General features: G+C 42.1%; 1 protein-coding gene across 1 annotated transcript; it reads left to right on the top strand.

The window, feature by feature from the left end:
* Positions 1-20,237, top strand: LOC139478760 (C4b-binding protein alpha chain-like). The gene is made up of 16 exons (XM_071261372.1): positions 1-318; positions 726-816; positions 1,674-1,853; positions 2,882-3,061; positions 5,303-5,479; positions 5,919-6,098; positions 7,293-7,472; positions 8,199-8,375; positions 11,636-11,812; positions 12,135-12,314; positions 13,926-14,068; positions 14,222-14,306; positions 15,911-16,012; positions 16,742-16,840; positions 17,036-17,197; positions 18,380-20,237. The coding sequence occupies exons 1-16, from the start codon at positions 1-3 to the stop codon at positions 18,469-18,471; spliced, it is 2,523 nt and encodes an 840-aa protein (XP_071117473.1). The 3' UTR covers positions 18,472-20,237.
* Positions 20,238-21,457: the final 1,220 nt, after the last annotated feature.

The following is a 21,457-nucleotide window of genomic DNA, read 5'->3' as shown; positions in this document are numbered from 1 at the left end:
ATGGGAGGTGATCCTTTGCTGTTGTCGCGTATGGTATGGGTGGGTTTCCTATGTGGACAATGCAGGTCCCTTGGCCTGGAATGTGACGGCTGTGAAGTTCTACAGTCTAGAAAGCTGGACATTGTTCCGATGTCTGTAGCCAAGGTGTCTGTGTTCCAGCAATGTTGTAACCTTTGCGCCAGCATGGAACGGTGCGGAGCAGTCAACTATAACGTCAATACAAGACACTGTGAACTGCTTCATGTCGCCAGCAAAGGTGGAAATGTAACAAACACAGCATCGTACATTTATGGTATCTTTAAGCCAAAACGTGGACAGGTAAATTTAAAGCCATTATGATTTTCAAATGTTTTTATTTGTACATGTACCATACGATTCGGTTGCCCATATAAGCACAGGACCAAATTAAATAACCTTCAGAAACAATTTCATAATATTTACATTTATATGTATTTACAATAGTGGAAGTAGTCAAGGCTGTGAGATAGGATGCATTTATTCTTTATTAAGTTTGAAATATCCCCGAAATATTGAAAAGGTCCCGTTTGTTTTTAGACACTCAGCAAATAGTATTTTTGCTGTAAAAAAATATCATTTGCAAAAAGTCGAGTTTATAAAGATATGTGTCGTGATAACACCACGCAAAAGTTACTTTTCCTCGTACTTGCTTGAACTTTCATGAATATACGTACATGTCAATACTGTCTATATTTCTTTGACTGCAGTCAGAAAAGAACCTGTGCAGGACTCGTCCATGTAAAGCCAATCAAATTTGTGTGATGACTTCATCGAACGATGATCACATTTGCTGCGAAGGTATATACAGACTTAAACTTATTGACCGATCATTTGCTATTCGTGCATGGGGAGAATATTAAAACCTTGGTACCTTTATATAGTTCACCGTTATCAAGTGAACATGTGAATAATGAAACTAATATCACATAATATATGATGTTTAAAGTCATGTCATACTATATAGGTTCAAAAGTTAAAATAATGTTTCAATACAACATTGACATAGATAATTTAGATTGACGTGAATTCAACAATAGTTTTACATAGGTTAATGATGTCGGTAGATTCAATATTAGGCTGTTGCTGATTCAACAGAAGATATACAAAGATTGAATTGACAGAGCTACAGATAAGCAGCGTATTTGCGTAAATTTACCCCCACCCCAGACACACGCCACCCCCCACCACCACCACTCCCCTACCCCCACCCCCCACCCCCCAAATATTCAAAACCCAATTACGTTTAATTAACTTTCGTACAGAAACGCATGCATTAAATGAAAAACTCAAATGTATAAAAACAGCTCGCGTAAATACCCAATGAAGCTATTTTAGCAGGCGTACAAAGGAGCTGATTTCCGAAACACAATTACGAGCTAATTTTCTTTCCGAGTTAAGCTTATATGTTTAGAATAGTTATATACATCTGAAAACATTATTTCATCTTTTTAAATCTTAAAATGTTCATTAATTTTGGCAATGAAAAATGTAATAACCCAATTAAAATAGAAACCCTAGAGTAAACACTCAATTGCTCAACAGAGCTATCTGGAGCTCTGAATAATTGAATATAACATTCGACATGATTAAATGTCAAATCAAATTGAGAAACATGTTTTTTATGTGCACAATTACCTAATGGTGTCACGGAACAGGTGGCACCTGTAGTAACCCACCTGCTGTCAACCGTATGAAGGCGGAGATTGACTTCGTGACACTGACCACGGGTCAAGCCAGCTACAGTTGTGACACGGGCTACCAGCCCCGGGGCACGTCAGGAATCAGTGAATGCACTGATGAGTCTGGCTGGTCCCAGGTTACCCTGGTGTGCCAGGGTAAGTTATATCTACTCAATACCTCTGTTGTATGTCAGAATAACTCGTCACCTCCCAAAGTCTACCTTGTATGTCAGAGTAAGTCTTCACCTCCCAAAGTCTACCTTGTATGTCAGAGTAAGTCTTCACCTCCCAAAGTCTACCTTGTATGTCAGAGTAAGTCTTCACCTCCCAAAGTCTACCTTGTATGTCAGAGTAAGTCTTTCCCTCCCAAAGTCTACCTTGTATGTCAGAGTAAGTCTTCTCCTCCCAAAGTCTACCTTGTATGTCAGAGTAAGTCGCCACTTTCCTTGTGTGTCAGAGTAAGTCGCCACTTTCCTTGTGTGTGAGAGTAATTCGTCACTTCCCTTGTATGTCAGAGTAAGTCTTCACCTCCCTTGTATGTCAGAGTAAGTCGCCACTTTCCTTGTATGTCAGAGTAAGTCTTCACCGTCCCTGTATGTCAGAGTAAGTCTTCACCTCCCTTGTATGTCAGAGTAAGTCTTCACCGTCCCTGTATGTCAGAGTAAGTCTTCACCTCCCTTGTGTGTCAGGGTAAGTCTTCACCTGCCAAAGTCTACTTTGTATCTTAGACAAAGTCGGCACCTTCTAAGTATGTCAGAGTAATTCGTCACTTCTCCTGTATGTCAGAGTAAGTCTTCACCGCCCCTGTATGTCGGAGTAAGTCTTCACCTCACTTGTATGTCAGAATAAGTCTTCTCCCCTATATGTCAGAGTAAGTCGGCACCTCCCAACTCCCTAGTGCCTCCCTTGTATGGCAGAGTATGTTGTCAGCGCATCCTTTGTATGTCAAAGTCGTCACCTCACAGTGCCTCCCTTGTGTGCCGGATAAAGTCGTTGCGAGACGTGAATGTGAACTGTACTTACACTACTCGGTAGAACATTTACATACGGTAGTCTTAGCGCAATGATTGCATTGTGGAAAGATATATTGTTAATTTGTGTTACATGTAACATCAAGACAGATATGTAAAAGCTTATATTTGTTTATTATAACATGCACGTTTTTCACGTAAATCATGCTCTAGGTGTAAACTGTGGCCATCCACCGCCTCAATCCAACCAGAACGTGACCTCGGTGACATCCACCCTGTACCTGGACCAGGTGAGCTACAGCTGTGACGTTGGCTACTACAGAACTGATGGGGAGGGCACGAGTGTCTGTCAGGAGGACGGGGTGTGGTCAGTTCCCACACTCCAGTGTCAAGGTGAGATGCTGCCCCCAGTGTCACTGTGATGAGTTAAAGTTGTGCTTGTCATAAGTGGTTGTCATGGATAATAAAGTTGACAGTTTCACTCGAGGCACGGATGACATGTTTATCTCATCTCAATGCCTGGTCAAGTTGATCTCTCATGCCCTCATTAATTATACATGTTCATGGGTTGCAGATCTGCTGCAGTAAACAAGTTATTTACAGATAATAAGCAGGTCATGAGATGAGAAAAACATAACTTTTTACAAGAAGAGACACATTTTCTTTTCATTGTACATATTCTTACTAACCATAGTCTGAAAAACATGTGTCTTTGAAGCGAGTGAAAATCGTTCCGGTATGAAGCGTTCTTTCACAAGGTGAAATAACATGTTACGTTTGCTGGAGTAAAATATTGACTTTAAAGGTGAAGTTTAGGATGAATATAGAATTTTATTACAAAAGATATCCTAAATAAATCCTTATGATTGCCTGGATGTGCATGTTCGCCTTGGCTACGCTGATTTGATTTAGAAACTGTTAACAAAGACACCATGTGTATCCCTATCCGTTCATGTATCAAGTTATATATTTCACTGCACAATACAAATCAAAAACGATAACTTTGCTCGAGTGAATTATTGATTTTTGTATTTGAGGATGAATTTCAAAGGTCCTCTAGCTTCCTTGGTCACACAGGTTCGCCTCGGGCTCGTCGGATTTAGTTCAGAAACTGCCCATAAAACCCTGCATGTTTATCAAGCTTGTTCACGTGTTACTTATTGTGCCATTACACTAGAACCAATGACGAATTGTGAAAAGAAATGTATATATTATTCTTGAGGCTTGAGTTCAAAGAGACGTTAACTGTTAATTACATCATCAAGTAATTAACGTTCAATATCGGCAGCATAAACTGTTTTCGAATATATTGAAGATGAGGTGAAATGGGGTTTAACGTCGCGTCCAAGATTATTGCACTCATATAGCGACGTGCATGTACGTGTGTGTGTTTGTGTGACTGCTTGTACTAGTCCGGACTGATGCCGATTTATAGTGCTAGCTCACTGAGATACCATGTCGCAGTTTAACATGAATATCCCACTCAGACACAGTATACTGACCCCGAGCCGACCAGTCCTTGTTTTAGCCCCTTAGTGCAGAGCGCCAGACAGGGTAGCAACAAGTACCATTATTTAACGTCTCTTGGTATAACGTCTTTAATTGATTGAAATTTCTATGGATCAAATAATGGATCCCATGAAGAGTGATAATGAAACAGTTGATATAGCGGCCACATTCAATGACTCCCGCGAGGTAGAATTCCAGTTCAAATCTACGTAATCGATCGAATATGCGTACAGAAAGCCGGCTCGCATGTTTTTTACCTTTGCATTGTCATGCGAGGAAAGATGGGATGTTGTTGCTTTGTGACAGTATCATCATGGCGAGACAGTGCATGTCGGGAGCGCACATACAGCAGGCAATATGCATGTTTAGGGCGGGGGCCTCATCACTACAGGTTGCTGGTGATCGCAATAAATCAATTAGGACCACCACCCACAGGCAATGAAGGGCTCGAACTGAGGGTAATTGGTAATTGAAAAGTACATTCCTCCAGCAGTTGTGTAGGTACAAACATGTCAAGTTGACCAGTTTTCTGAAGAAAACTGCACACATGGCTTCACCTACACGTGGTGTTGTAAAAAATGGCGTTTTATCATATAACTTGCTTTATTATAGATCTACTGCTTTTTTCAATTTTCTGTTTTAAAATCACGTACATCTGTACTGTTTTAGTGAACAGTGAGAAAATGTTAACATACTTTCCGTATGATGATTTTTAAATGTGACGTAAAAAAATCTCAGCATCTAAAAATGAAGAAAGAAATCAATGACTCTAGCCAACTCTACTGCAGGAACCTCACCCAAAGCATACCCAGACGGTGTCAAGCAGTTATTCACTTATTCACGCGCGTTTTTATCATTTAGATTCGCAGCATTTAAACATACAAACATTGACCATGGATTTTACATTAAGTAATGCACTTTCCGTAAGAGCATATATAACTGACTTTTATATGTTTGTACGAACTCTTTACACAAGAAATAATTAGACCATGAGGTAAATGGCTAATAATTTTTCTAATAAAAAAGTGTGGATGAGGTGTTCCGAAAAACAACATGGTTAATCTATGCTCGTGAATAATTAACACTGTAATTCAAAAGGTGTTTGTAAATACTTTGTTATTGTAGTCGTTGACTGTGGAACACCTGCGGATATTCCGGAAATGGTTGCATCCGCAGAGGAAACAGTCTTCATGAGTGTGACCAACTACACCTGCAGTCCTGGATTCGAAACCGTGAATGGCACCGGGGTCAGTGAATGTCATGCTGACGGTGTGTGGAGTCGCCCTACACTGACCTGCACTAGTATGTACTTCGTCTATTTTAGGACCGGCCATTTGATATTCTGGGGTCGGATGGGTGTGGGGCTGGGATTTTATCGAAAGAAAGAAATTGTACCCAAATCTTTTTTTATGCTACAGATTGTTGAAAAAGAGTAAATATACGCACGTCTAGTAATTGTTGGTAGGTGTTTAAAAAAGCAGGCTTTTATTTAAAAATATCTGGTTTCGTAGCTCTTGATGAAAAAACACAACCCCGAAACCAAAACCAACCCCAACCCTACCCAACCCAGAATATCACATGGTTAGTCCCTTTGTATTTTATCATTTTGGTCTTGGCTCACTCAATTGTCGAGCTACGTGTCTGGCGTCTTTGGAATCCAAAAATAGAGTTGTTTAACACGGATATTAATTAAATGATTGTTGATATATGACACGGTTCATAATGTGTAATATGTCCTCAGAGAAGGACTGTGGCCATCCACTGCCTCAATCCAACCAGAACGTGACCTCGGTGACATCCACCCTGTACCTGGACCAGGTGAGCTACAGCTGTGACGTGGGCTACAACAGAACTGACGGGGAGGGCACGAGTGTCTGCCAGGAGGACGGGGTGTGGTCAGTTCCCACACTCCAGTGTCAAGGTGAGTTGCTGCCCTCACTGTCACTGTCACTGTGATGAGTTAAAGATGTGCAGGACAAGCCTGGTTAGTGAGTGAGTGAGTGAGTTGGATTTAACGCCGCTTTTAACAATATTCCAGTTATATCGCGGCGTGTCAGCTTAATGTGGGAGGAAAGCCCGAAGTGATGCAGGTCTAAGATGATGCAGTGATGCAGGTCTAAGAGGTTTACCACTTCGGTAAAAACCCTTGAGCACGGGTATGGTGCTGACAAACCTAGAAACATAATCGGGGCGAACCGGGATTCGAACCCACAATCATAGGTTTCTGGCGTGCCCAAGGGACGCAACTCTGCACAGCGAATCGCGGCGCCTTAGACTACTGGGCCACCCGTGCCCCCGACAAACCTGGTTAGAATGGTCTTCTCCCACTACAGGAACTATATGAGAATGGCGAGATTGCTTACATGTGCTTGTATTACGTACATATGCAAGATGAGTATGTGGTGTGAAATTACATCTGAACCAGGAACAAAAGTGTCCGAGGAAGTGTTCAGTGTAAACAAAAGTTGGCTACATGCATTTTTGGTTTTAGCCTTAGACAGAGAGTTTACTCTCTCTCTTTGGTAGCATATAACATGATTGTATTATTTATCGCCTAGTGCTAAATCCGTCAAAACTGAAAACTCTTTCCACAATCATAAGAAATATCTGCTAAAAGCAGAGTCTATATAATGTACGATTCCTACTATATCATGAGCATGTGTTTATAATTCACTATCAAGTAGTGATGAAACAAGGTGTTCGCGAAAAGGTGAGCGTATCCTCCCCCACCGGTGGCATCTGTCACAAACACATGCAAAGGCAAGTCAATTCTTCACCTGAATAAAAATAGGGAATATATGGTAGGGAAATGCACATCGGAAATCATCTTGGTAACTGATGCTTCAAATTTAGAGGTGTCCTCCGCATGTCTACCATAAATCATTTTGAAAGCTTAACTGAGGCCCTAATTAACAAGAGTCATATGACAACCTTTGTAATGCTCGTAGAAAGGGCATGCTCAGTTGTTCCTCAAGAGATGTGAAATGTAGACACCAGAGGTACGAGCTGCTGTAATATTGCTCTACATAAAGGAGAGTTGATTATTGGAAAGTTGAAGTCATCCCCCTTATCATACAATAGCATTTACAAGCGATGTACCATCTTTTGAACACAGCGGTTGAATGTGGGGCGCCTCCAGACAGGGATGGTATGGAGATAGGTGGCGCTAACTCTACGGTGTATCGGAGTCAGATGACCTACGGCTGCAGTCCCGGGTTTGAATCTGTAGGTGGAGAGGGCTCCAGCATGTGCCAGGCTAATGGATCTTGGGGAAAACCAAGCTTGAACTGTACAAGTAAGAACGACTTGTTAGCATGTCCCTGTGTGGTGTATAGATATATCTCATGAGTTTCCCGAATAGTAATGAATACACCAACATGTGTTCCTCGTCGAACAGGTACCTGATAATATAAAACGTTAACTGGTGAATTATGCTATCAAAATAATGCATGTACAAATTGTTTGGCATTAAAACAACCTGAACCTATTTCACTTCCATCATGGCAGAGTCAATCCAGAGATTGATATCATAAGCATCAATCCAATCAATTAGGATACGATGACATGCATCAACCGAGTCAGCGAGCCTTACCAACGTTTGTCCCTTCTTACGACAAGCACAGTCGCCTTTTTACGGCATGGGTTGCTGAAGACCTATTCTACCCCGGATCTTCACGGGTCTCAGGGCGATTAAGTGATCGACCTACTCGACGTAAAACCCCATTTCATCTCACCTCACCTCAAATTGTTGGATTTCAAGAAACGTTCAGGAGATAAAGATGATGTATGTCACATTTGAGTATTCGGTGTCGAAAACTGTCATACGGAAAATCTCATATTGACCACAATTACACTAACATATAATACTTGTACATATGTCAAATTAAACAAAACACGTCGCTAATTCCATGAATCAAAACGTGTATTATAAACCTGTGTGCTTCCATATTACAGGCAGCAGTCTCATGTGAATGTTTATTAGGGACATTGCTGATTTTATTTCAGTCTTGTTATGCTTCAGGGAAGGATTGCCAGGCGCCCACGTCGATCGCCCACATGACTGTCAACAGGACTTCGACTCTGTATGAAAGCGAGGCTGAGTACACGTGTAGCGTTGGTTATAACGCCACGGGGGGACACGGACGTGTCATGTGCCAAGCTGACGGAACGTGGGAGACACCATCTATCACATGCGAAAGTAAGAAAAACATCTTGTTGTGACACACCTTCATTATCGACCCTACGTCACCCACTGAACCATCCCACCCTGTCATCCGAATGTGTACAGCATGTCGGACCAAATGCATATTTGTTTCAAGAACATCTTTTTTAAAAGAAACAAAAGAAAGTCTGATTGGAACAACCATTTGAATACCAGCAACATTGTCATATAAATCATGAAAATAAAAATATTCTTTTCAGATGACTAAATCCTAATTGATAGGCATTGGTAGCTGATCTACTGCTAACGTGGTAACAATTTACATTGAACTTAGGGGCACACTTGCACGAAACGATCTCAGCGCTAAGATGATCGTAACTCCCATGCTTTAACATAGGCTTACGATAGTCATAGAGCTACGGTCGCTTTGTGCAAGTTGGCCCTGAACTGATTTAATGGTGACCTACCGACGAAACATAAGGGAACTGATGAAATAATAGTGAAGGTGTAATGATGATAAATATTTGTAAAATTAATTTCGGGTGGGAAGATCAATATCTGGTGTGTCCACCATGTTGGGCGATACTTGTACGACACCTTTATCACATACCATCGATTAATTTGCGTATGTTTTCCCTTGGTATTGCCCGCCATTCCGCCTGAAGAGCCACCCCATGAAGATCCCCAGATGCCTATTGGGAATATGTCAGGGGACTTCGCGGTCAAGTCAAATGTCCGTGTGCTTTCTCGTCGGAGATAGTTCGTGACGACCTGGGCACGATGGGGTCTGCCATTGCCATCTTACAGTTCAAAACTTTCTGCCGATAATTCTTGCAGATGGAACGACAGGATCAAAATTTCGTCAAAATTCACTATAACCAGGTCAGTTCGCCTGCCATGTGGGATACCGCTCCACACCATAACACTACCGCCCCCATACTGATCATGGTCAAGAATTGTTGCCCTGGCATGCGCTCGCCGCTACGTCGCCAACAACTTTTTCTGTCATCTGTGAATCGGAGCCCCAAACTCCATTCGTCTGTAAACATGGTGTATCGCCATTGGCGCGCAGCCCATCCCTGGTGTTGCATAGCCCACCCAAATCTTTCACCACTATGGTAGGCTGTTAGGGTCACAGGACGCCTTGCTTTCAGGAGGGCTGGATAGAGGCGTTATTGTACAGAATTCTCTATGGATAACACGGCCAGATCTGAATCTATTGCGTAGTGCGATTAATGTAATAAGATGCGACAATCTTGTCTAAGTGTCGTTTTTAGCCGGGCCACCCCTATGTCTCATTTTAAACCCTCTTGTTTGAGAAATTACACTTTGTGATTTGCCAAACATTCGGGCAACTTGGGATACTGACGTGCCCCCTTCTATCGTACACACAATTGGCCATTTTGTCTGTTCATTGAGAAACGGCATCGGAAGCATTTTTGAGCGTTTGTATTAGTGATTTTGAGTTCCCCTATAGGCGCACATACTTTATCTTCTGTTTGCACGTGCATCACGTGCTGTTCATGCATAATGTAAAATTTCATTGTGATTAGATGTTGCTTTCAGATGCAACACCACCGTTTTGTAAATTTACCTCTCAACATCTACGTTCAAATCATTAGTTCCCTTATTTTTTGTCGGTAGCATACGTGAGAATATTTCGAATTGCAAATATTGCACCAAACAGGTTATCTACATAAATTACCATGATAACAGTTCATGACGAAGGATTTACACTAAAGGTATCACTCGATCTCCACCCGTACTGACTGGAATCCATATTGAAACTTCTTTCGTGACCATCACAACCCAGACAGTCTTGAACCTTAAATAACTGTTCAAATTGATTACATTTTCTCTTCAAATCAAAGTGCACACCTATTTTAACCTGTCTCCATAAATGGCGGTTATGTTATACGACCTATATAGGACGGGATCGGGCGTTACACGGTTTACAGTGAAGTCAAGTTATATGCCTACTCCACGGCTGGACCCGTGAATATCCGGGGTAGAATAGCACCCCATTCTTGCCGTGAAAGGCGACTTGCGGGGTATGGTGGTCAGGCTCGCTGACTTGGTTGATGCATGTCATCGAACCCAATTGCGGATCGATGCTCATGATGTCAATCACCAATCTAATTAAATTCAGATCTTAGTTCTGGCTATCGCTAAACAAAGATCTGAGGACATACGGGTCACGTCAGAACGACCTTTCATCCGACCAATCAATGCCCCGCTTACCAGATCATGAAAGTGACAGTCGGAGTGTGTTTTCTAATCATGCGACCTCGAAAACGTTAACACGGTGCACTCCGAACGACAGTTACGGTCCGTAAGACTGATTCCGTCAAAATTATCGTCTATCTCTCGCTTCCGTAGGATAAACATTTGAACGGAGGAGGCGTTCCACAGTACGTTGGAAGCAATGCCGTACAATCTCAGCCATATATTATACCTTTCGGAATGTTCGTTTGTTCAGTTTTCAAAATTCTAATCGAGAACTGTGTCAACATATTTTTCAAGCGTAATCTGAAATGGAAGTCGCCATGCTGAAACGAGTGCCGTAATGCTCGAGAAAGCTGCCGTCTAATTGGCTGATGTCGACTTCTTGTTATTCATTTCAGAGGTCGGTCAAAGTTCGCGAAAGTTCGTTCTGACGTGTCCCGTAATGGGATGTCCTCAGATCTTTGTTTAGCGGCAGCGAGAACTTAGATCTGATTTGAATGAGATTGGTCAATCACTGGATTGTCTGGTCCAGACTCGATTATTTACAGACCGCCGCCATATGGCTGGAATATTGCTGAGTGCTGCGTTAAACAACAAACAAACAAACTCCGTGGCTGACCAATGTTTTTTGTAGTAGCGGAATACCCCGTGACCGTAATCTTCTTTAATAACTTCTTTCAGTGGCATTTAGAAGTTGGTGTGATGAAGTAAGACGAGTTCTATGGATGAACAACTTCTTTATTACCACTTGCTTGATAAAGGTGTTAGGATCTACACCGAAACGTCGGACTAATTGTAATAAAGAAGTTGTTCATCCATAGAACTCGTCTTACTTCATCTTCTTTAATGTTTTGCACGGGCGACTCAGCGACTTCAGGTGTCGCAACTGACTTACCTGAGGTGCGTCCTCTGCATCCGGGTTCGCATTGATTCGCATCATACCCGTGGTTTCAACAAATGGTAAACGTCTAAGACCTGCGTCATTTCAAGCGTTCCCCTAAAGCTGACACGCCGACATAACTCAAATCGTACATGTACTCGTCCTAATAGCTCAGAAACACCATGTTCAGTTGTAGACTGTGGCTCACCCCCCGATACGGAAACTATGCAGTCTCCCCGGTCAGGAGGAACAAGCTACCAGACAACAGCTGTGTACAGTTGTAAGACGGGATTTACGCAGTCGGGAGACAGAACCAGTACCTGCCAGGCCGATGGAACCTGGTCCCCTCTCGCCCTGCAGTGTCAAAGTGGGTAACCGGCGTCTGTTTGTTAGGATTTGGGAAAAATGCATATAGACAGACAGACAGACGGATTTGTTAGAGCAATGGTCGCTGTTTTACCGAAGAGGTTACTTTAAACTTTAAAATGTGTAAATAGGTGCGTAAACAATCATGTTTACAGAGGTTGAGATTGGCCTTAGGACTGTATCATATTTTGCCGCCCCTCCCCCTCCACACACACTCCTCTCCCCCACCCCATCATCTAGTAACATTTCACTGTATCTCTTTAAGTTAAGTGTTGCACTTTACCTCCACCACAATCAGCACACACCAGCGATTTACCTTACAGTTGTGGACTGCGGAGACCCGGCGTTCTCAGGTGCCTACAGCATCAACTTCAGTACAACGACGTACCTGTCATCAGCTAGCCTGGAGTGTGGCCTGGGGTACTACCCCTCCCATGAAGGGGATATAGTGGTGGAGTGCCAAAGTGACGGTAGTTGGTCAGACCCCATTTCCTCATGTGTGGGTAAGGCAAAAACCAACATATAAACAAACATATGGAAAAACATAGAGAGAAATATAGAGAAAAGCCTTGTAAACTCTGGGGCCGTGAATAACGTGTCGAGTTATGCGTAGTCCGAGACAAGGGAGTGTTGCTAAGTCGATTTTCCGAAATGTCTTGTTATTCTCTTTCTACCTGCTTCTCCTGCTGTTGTTTCAGACACAACAACAGTATTTTAAATTCCCATTTTGCGCACTGTTCACTTCGTCAGATGACATCTAAGATTACTGATTGGAAGTGTTACCACCAAATTTGAAGAGCTCAAATCAAGACTGATAACTCTAAATGTCCGAGACGAAGTCAAATAGGCTATAGTGTTGATAAGAGTCTGCCAGTGCCATACATTCATTTCGCCTTTAACCGTGTATCGAGATAATGTGTATCGATAATAAGCTCAATTGACACCCTTTAGAACTCCCGCATCCGTCCTTGGGTCTATTTGAGACAAGTTAGGTCCGCAATAATTGTGAGTGAGTGAGTGATTTTGAAGCACGGCTGCAGCTTTTTGGAAAAAGGAGGATGTATTTTGTGGCGTAATTATGATCACAAAAAGCATCAAAAATAAGTTCCGTTTGATAGTTGTGTTATTTGTATTGAATGCGCACACACGGCACACACCCTCTTTAGCCGCGTATGCTCTGTGTGAGTGCGTGAGTGTGTTTACGTCAGTGAGTGAGTGTTTGAGAGGAAGAGGGCATGTAGTGCGATATCATCTGCCTAGTGTGTAGCATTGTATAAAGATTACATTGGCATGGTCTATTTCATCCACATAAGTCACGACTGTTTTGGGGGGGCACGGGTGGCCCAGTCGTCTAAGGCGGCGCCGCGATTCGCTGTGCAGAGTTGCGTCCCTTGGGTACACCAGAAACCTATGACTGCGGGTCCTAATCCCGGTTCGCCCCGATTATGTTTCTAGGTTTGTCAGCACCATACCCGTTTCACCAAAGTGGTAAACGTCTGAGACCTGCATCACTTCGGGCTTTCCTCCCAAATTAAGCTGACACGCCGTGATATAACTGGAATAAGGTCAAAAGCGGCGTTAAACCCGCCTCACTCACTCACGATTGTTTTTTCCCTTTGCCAGTAGGAATACCCAAACTACCATTTATCACCACTCGCCCCTTTCCGTAACCTGCAAGATGACTCGTCCTCCTATCGATGAATGTTATGTGCGCAAATACGACAAACCAATCTGAATGCGCGTATGATTTCAAGTTCTTCGTCAAAGAATCCCTTAGAAATGATTTTTGATTTTACATATGTCTTGCATCTAAAAATATAACCAAGAAACAGTTTCATGTGTTCAATCATACTGTATAATTCCGCATGTCCCGATGTGCTTTAAATTGCATCTGAAATATATATATTATATGGGGAAATATATGTGAACCATTACGCAACGAGTTGACAATTGTTTTAGGTATGCCCGTTTGCGCTAAGACGGATCCCGGTCGCAAAAATGGCCATGAGAGGGGCACGAGTCGCTAATCGGCTTGTCCCGGAATAACACGAGTTGGTCACGAATGCCCAAACTACTTGACGCTTGTGTGTATGGTTGTTTTGCTAATGCTTCAGCTATTCCAAGTTGGCTGCTGGCAGGGACGGGCGTCTCTCAGTCCAACCAGGCGAGTCTACAGTGCAGGGACGTTAGGTCATCTGGTCCAATCACGTGTGACGTTGACGAGATTCTCGCGGGATGTTCATCCATTGCCACGAATGTACGTACACGCATTGTCTTCCATAGCTGTCAGTCTGAGTAGGCATGTAGCAACTACACCCAAACGTATGTTCCAGGGCCAGGGCTTGGCGGATTTCGCTGCAGTGATGTGCATAGTATTTCCACATGTAATCACAATATTATTACATTTCAGACTAATATAAAATACAGTTACGGACAGAGAGTGACTACCAGCGTCTCTACCGGCGGTGTTCAATGTGAGGGGAGGACGAAATATGGTACTTTGATTATTCATAGACTATTGAAAATCGTATGTTCATAACAATTATACGTGGGCGGGTCAAAGATTTCTAAGCCTGACTAACTTTCAACTGTGGGCCATAACAAAGTGAACTAGTCAATGTTGTACATTGTTTCAGTAGTTAATTGCAAGTGTATTTGGTCTGTTGAGGCCGTTTGTATATTAGTGACAGCCAGTTGAATGTGATAGGAGTTCAAATGGACACATAAATGGAAAAGAACGAGTACCGAGCAGTCATCATGTTTTTGACTTTAGAGAAAAGTACTCCCCAAGAAATCCACGACCGCATGTCACAAGTGTATGGGGATAAGGGTCCTAGCTATTTCACGGTTAAACATTGGGCAGTATGAGAATAAGCCTTGATGACCCTTGGTCTGGACGTCCCTCATCTCCTATTAATGAAGATTCAATCAAGGAGATAGACTGTCAGATAGACGTACATGTATTACCATTGTTGAACTTGAGGAAGACACAGGTCTAAACCATGCAACCATTGAAACTATTATTCATGAACAATTACAGTTGAATAACATAGCTGCTCGTTGGGTGCCAAAGTTTCTAAATTCTGATCTTAAGGAAAAACGAACTGACATTGCTAGAGAAAATTTAGAGCTAATTGAGGAGGATTTCGTCAAATTCAAAAAGAGATTAGTAACGGGTGATAAAACATGGGTCTACCATTATGATCCCGAGTCAAAACGTCAATCCAATGAATGGCACCATTACACTTCGCCGGCACCAAAAAAATGCAAGTCTTCAAGATCAGTGAAGAAAGTTATGGCCACAGTATTCTGGGATGTAAAGGGTGTGATCCTTGTTGAGTACTTAGAAAGTCGAAAGACGATCACCGGTGCCTACTGTCCTACGTCGTCTGAGAGATTTTATCCAAAAAAAGCGTCGATTAATGCTGACTGCTGGAGTTCTACGACTTCATGACAATGCCTCTTCTGACAGCTCTCGACTTGCAAAGGCTACTGTGCGACAATGTGGGTTCGAAGAGCTTCCTCACCCTCCATACTCGCCAGACCTGGTATCAAGTGATTTCCACCTGTTTCCTAAACTGAAAAAACACCTTCGTTGAACGCGCTATGACCACAACGATGACCCCAAAGCTGCCGTGAATGGTTTTTTCAGGTGGCTTCAGAAAGCTTCTTCTTGACTGGAATTTTTAACTTTTAATATGAGAAGTGTATTGAAAAGCAGGGCGATTATGTTGAAAAATATGATTAAAATTGGTTTTGTTTGTTATGCTCAGAACATTTTGATCAGCCCAATTTTATATCATGGCAAGGTTTGTCTTTCCATGTCACTTTTTAAAATAGAAATCGATTGTTTATTTCTTTTTCTGCATTTTATTAATAACTAAATGATTGTAGATGGTGACCTCTTGAATAATTTTTTATTTTGTTGTGGGTCATACCGCGATAATATCAATAGTGTCTGTCGTAGGACGAATATTGCTTTCGACTTTCGTGGGGGAACGAATGCCATAGTCAATGTTCGTGGTCATGTAAACGTCATGTAAACTGATTTTAAGGGGTCCGTCGAGTTCACTATATCCAGAGCTACTTGTTATTTCAGGTTCATACTCAGCTGATGCCCTGGCAAGATGCTGCAAACAGCGGGGTCTTCAGTGTGAATATATTCAAAGGAATCAATGTTATAAGAACTTCAAGATACTCGGTAAATATAGGTGACTCCTTCTCCATTGTCACAAGAATTCTCTTGAAAAGACTATAATTGTGACACCAGGTGTTTGCATGCAAAGGCAAGGCAAGACTTCACCTGGTCAAACACCGGAAAAATAAGGAACTTTATCGGAGATATTTTTTGTCACTGATGCATCACATTTGGAAATGTCTTACCCTAAAACTAATAGCAATAAAACAATAAATGTACAAATGTACCGAGGGGTTTCGTCTTCAACTGGTTTAAGGAGCCAGTGACGCATCCCCACGCGTATCTCTTCCCCAAGATGCGAAACCACAACGCGAATTGGACCAGTCCCGTGGGGTCTAAACACATTGATGTATGATTATTAACCGAATACGGTTCAACCAATTGTTTTAGTTTTGAGATAGCTGTGTTTGCCTTAAAATAGCAGAATTTGTTCAAGAAAATATTTTATATCAGGATTTTCCAAAACACAATTGTTGATTGTGTGCGGTGTTCGACGTAAGCGCGTGCCCGCAGGTCCATCGCAGGTAGATTTCGTGTCGGGCCCGTAGTACGGCCAGCAGTAAATTTACGGGTCGACTTATTGGTCTCTGTAACCTGAAGAGTTCAGTCAGGGCCTGCAGCTTCTAAAGTCTGACTCCTGATGGCCGCCTGGCGTTTTATATTTCAAACACTGATTGTATGGCCTGAAAAATTATTAACTCACATTTCCTTCTGTTTTTACTTATTTTGCAGACTGTACCCTCTCATGCTCAGAGGACAACTCGTACTGTTCACTGATACATACAAACCAATCTTGTGAAAGGCAATACTCATCCAGTTACGATATCACAGGTATGAGAACGTTCTTCGGAACACCATAAAAACGTTAGCGTCACAATCGGATATAGACTTTCAGTTTTGTAAACGGAAAAATGTGATAATGCTTTTAAAACAGCGAACTCTTTAAGTTATTCAAAGTTAAACTCAAATTCCTTTCCAGTGGATCTCGCAGCAGAAGTAATGAAAGTGTGTACTTCTTATTCAAAGGCCGAAAGATAATCTGCTGCACAAGCCCTGGTCTGTCGTGTCACGTGAGGTCGTTACAAGCCGGAACTGGAAACAACCTGACCTTGACGTGTGGTGCGGAGGAGGTGATGACCGGATGCAGCGGCTACATTGGGAATGGCATGCTGGGAGCTATCATTGAAGGTACGCACAGGAGGCGACTATCGGTAATGATGTTATTGACTGCTGCGCCTAGGTATCCTGTGACCGGAAGTTGCATGGAGCAAAGAATGTATTCATGTGTTTCTATCAGATATCAAATCGATGATGATAGTTTCAATTTTGCATTTGTATAAGGTGTGCAGCTCGAATAATACAACCAGTGGCATAAAATCATACTCACTCACTTAGTCGGGTGTCCGTATAGGGAGTCGTATTCAACAGTTTTGTGTGGACCGAAGTTGAACAATATTTCCCTTTATTAATGTCCCTTCTTTATGTTATATGCATGCATATCGATTGTATTTTTATATGCAGTAAGAATGTTGGAAGACTAAAATCATAATGTTACCCTTTAAGCTCTGATAACCTTCATGCCCCCTGTATTTTTTTGGTTTTGTTAGTTGTTTAACGCTGCTCCCAGCAATATCCCAGCTGAATGACTGCGGACTGTAAATAATCGAGTCTGGACCAGACTGAGCATCGATCCACGCAATTGGGATACGATGACATGCGTTAACCAAATCAGCGAGCCTGACCACCCGATCCCGTTAGTCGCCTCTTGCGACAAGCATTGTCGGTTTTATGACGGCAAGCATGGGTTGCTGAAGACCTATTCTAACCCGGATCTTCACGGGTGTATTTGTAATGAAAACGGGTTGACATACATGTCTCTGTGAAACGATCTCTACCCCGGATCTTCACGGGTCTGTCCCCCTGTAAGTTTAGTCAAGGTGCGTCTTGGACATTCCCTCTTTAACAAGGGTCCTTATAAATAAATGTATGTGTATGATGTCACACGGAAATGGCGTTATTACAGTTGTTCGCACATTCCGAACTGGCGCCACGGTAGCCATGTTTTGACATTTTGAGCCCGTTCTGCATGGGGCAATGCGTATTTTGTATTTGACTAGAATGTAGAAACAGTTTTTTAGGATTGTGATATGTTATAGTCTTGCAACACATTTGACTTAAACATCATGCCTCGCTTTCAAAATCTATTCCATAATATCTTGTGGAAATGCGCCCATGTAAAGCCATAACAACAACTGACATATATCACAAGATTTCTTTAACATAGCTGCCCCGCCCACCATATATGTCATTGGGCTTATTAATGAGTCATTTACTAAATGTGCATGCAATCGGAATTGTTTCTTCTTGCAGTAATCAACGGTGTGGACACGTGTGTGTTCAAGCTAGGAACCATTACAGTGAATGAGTTGCGTGGCTACGCTCACTGCTGCCGGAGTGGCTGAAACTGTAACATGACGTTACGACATCTTTAAAGGTATCCATCGAGCGTTCATTCCAATCGCTGCTTAGCCCTACGACCAGGCATACATTACAGTCATATTTTTGGCCCATGTTCGTTATAGCCACACTGCTGTCTTTTGCAGAATGGGAATTCCATTGTGGCATATTCAGCTTACGCGTAACTTTAGGTCTTCCAGCTTTTGGTTATGAGTCGATGGCTGCCTTTAAGTTATATCAGCTACAATAACGAACCCACTGTGCAGTCCAGGGTATTATGAACGTTCAAGTATTGCGGAATATCTCACGTAGTAATGTATGTGTGTGTGTGTGTGTGCGTGCGTGCGTGCGTGCGTGCGTATACATTGGCCACTTGACTATGGCCACGGGGCGTCATATTAATTCACCCAATTTTTCCAAGTCATTCGTCGGAGTCTTAGGTACAATAAAAATACATCAGTCAACCGCTGTGTTCGGAACCCAGACAATATAGTGTCTAAAGTGATTGTGTGTGGACCATGACTTAAGCAATGTTTCATTGTAACTGTATGTTCAAATCTTTGCAGCTGACGTCCCACGTAAAGATGGTGTCCTTTATTTAAATATGTTAATTGTCAAAATTGTCCTTTGTAAGACGTAGACTGATTGACAAGGTTAATAAAGTAGTAAAATGGAGAGAATTGTTGAATGGTTCATATGGAACGAGTCTAGCCTTATCGTGCTTATTCTGAACCTGTGCCATGACCCACCCCCGGGTGACTCCCCACACCACCCACCCATACAGGACTACAACACAAAATGTATGGTCGGCCCCACCACTCAAGCCTGGAGTACCTAAGCATTCTGTCCATTGTGACCCTTGCTCCCATTGAAGTGTTCTCTGTTAGTGGACCTCACTAAGGTCAAAAATGGTTTGTGATAAAAGGGTGTCCAATTTGAAATATAACATTCACCGTTAAATGCACCATTTTCATGCGCTTCTATACATATGTGGGTATATGTGCATATGTGTGTAGTCACCATATGGCTGAACTAGTGCCGATGTGACTTTATATCTGAACTCACTCGCTCACGTATACGTGTGTAGAAATTCATACGTGAGAATACTTGTCATGTGAACACGTTTACTCACGCGTTGACACCAGGAGCAAATTTGCATCATGTCTGGAGCAGGTGCAAATGTAAATGTAAATTTGCACTGTGTGTATATGTTGCAAAGTGAATGTTTATGTTAACGCAAGAAGATGATCTAATTAATATCTGTTCTTTTGCCAACACCAAACAAATTGTCAACAGTTGCCAACTTTTTGGCGTATATACAGAGCCGAGTGGACGGTGTTTTCTTTTGGTTTCAAGGAGTCAAAACTTTGTGTTCAATTTAAATCAAACACATGTTGCTTCACGCGAAATTTTACAGTGAAGTAACTCTCTTCTCCTTCAACTTTGATTGGGAAAAAAACCTGTTTTGTGTTGAACGTCTTGAACAGATTGAGGAATATGTGTGCCTTACACAATTTACATTCTTTATTTACACGCGTAAGTTGATTTTCATGTGAACGCATAGTAAATTTACATATACACACGCATGTTGGTTGGTTGGTTGGTTTGTTGTTTAACGCCGCACTCAGCAATATTCCAGCTATATGACGGCGGTCTGTAAATAATCGAGCCTGGACCAGACAATCCAGTGATTAATATCGTGAGCATCCATCCACGCAATTGGGATCGATGACATGCATCAACCAAGTCAGCGAGCCTGACCACCCGGTCACCTTTTACGGCAGGCATGGGTTGCTGAAAACCTATTCTACCCCGGAATCTTCACGGGTCTACACACGCATGTATAGTTACACATGTGAAAAATTACTTACGTTAGTAGATGTTGTGCATGTGAACGGGGTATGAGTATAGGAATGACACTAATTATGAGCATGGGTATATAACCGAAACACAAAGACAATCCTCATCCAGGCCCATTACTGCTAATTACCCCGACATTTCTTTTAGTTATCTTTCCTCGTGATCGACGCAATTATTGTTTTTATGTTCGATTATTTTCAAAGTGTGCTCTCAGTTCATCCTATATTTAAATATTTATCGTTTCATGTACTAACAAAGGATTTACTGCATGTTGTATTTCGTTAAATCACATCCTGCAGATTTCCATATGATACGCTGCAGGGACTTGTCCATGTAATTCTTAGCATGATCCCCATGAAGATCCGGGTTAAAATAGATCTTCTGCAACGCATGTTTGCCGTAAGGGGCGACTAACGGGATCAGGTGGTCAGGCTCGCTGACTTGGTTGATCCCAATTGCGTGTATCGATGCTCATGATGTCAATCACTGGGTTGTCTGGTCCAGACTCGATTATTTACAGACCGCCGTCATAATGCTTGCATATTGCATAGTGAGGCGTTTAACAACAAACACATCTTAGCAACGATGTAAGCAACGATCGGGTGAAAGATACATTTTTACAAAACTGTGGTGAAACTGTTTCAACTTTTACAATATCTTAGTAATTATAATCACTTAAAGTCACAACTTCAACCTGAAAATGATATTAATGTTGCAAATAGTATATTTACCAAGACAACATGTGAATTGAAGATGTATCCATCGTCTTATTTAAGTGTAATAAGTATTCTAGTTGAAAATGTAGGTATCTTTCTTTCTTGAATAATGACTATAAATCTGAAATGTTATTAATAAATGTTATCAACTCACAAAATCTACGACCCGTGAAGATTCCGGGGTAGAATAGGGTCTTCAGCAATCCATGCTTGCCGTAAAAGGCGACTATGCTTGTCGTAAAAGGCGACTAACGGGATCGGATGGTCTGACTTGGTTGATGCATGTCATCGATCCCAATTGCGTGGATCAATGTTCATGATGTAAATCACTGGATTGTCTGGTCCAGACTCGATTATTTACAGACCGCCGTCATATAGCTGGATTATTGCGGAGTGTGGCGTAAAACCAACCAAC

The sequence above is a fragment of the Haliotis cracherodii genome, unplaced genomic scaffold (genome assembly GCF_022045235.1).
Source record: "Haliotis cracherodii isolate W230 unplaced genomic scaffold, xgHalCrac1.p SCAF_4, whole genome shotgun sequence".
In the NCBI taxonomy this organism is placed as follows: Eukaryota; Metazoa; Mollusca; class Gastropoda; order Lepetellida; family Haliotidae; genus Haliotis; species Haliotis cracherodii.
This window is presented reverse-complemented; position numbering and strand designations above follow the sequence as displayed.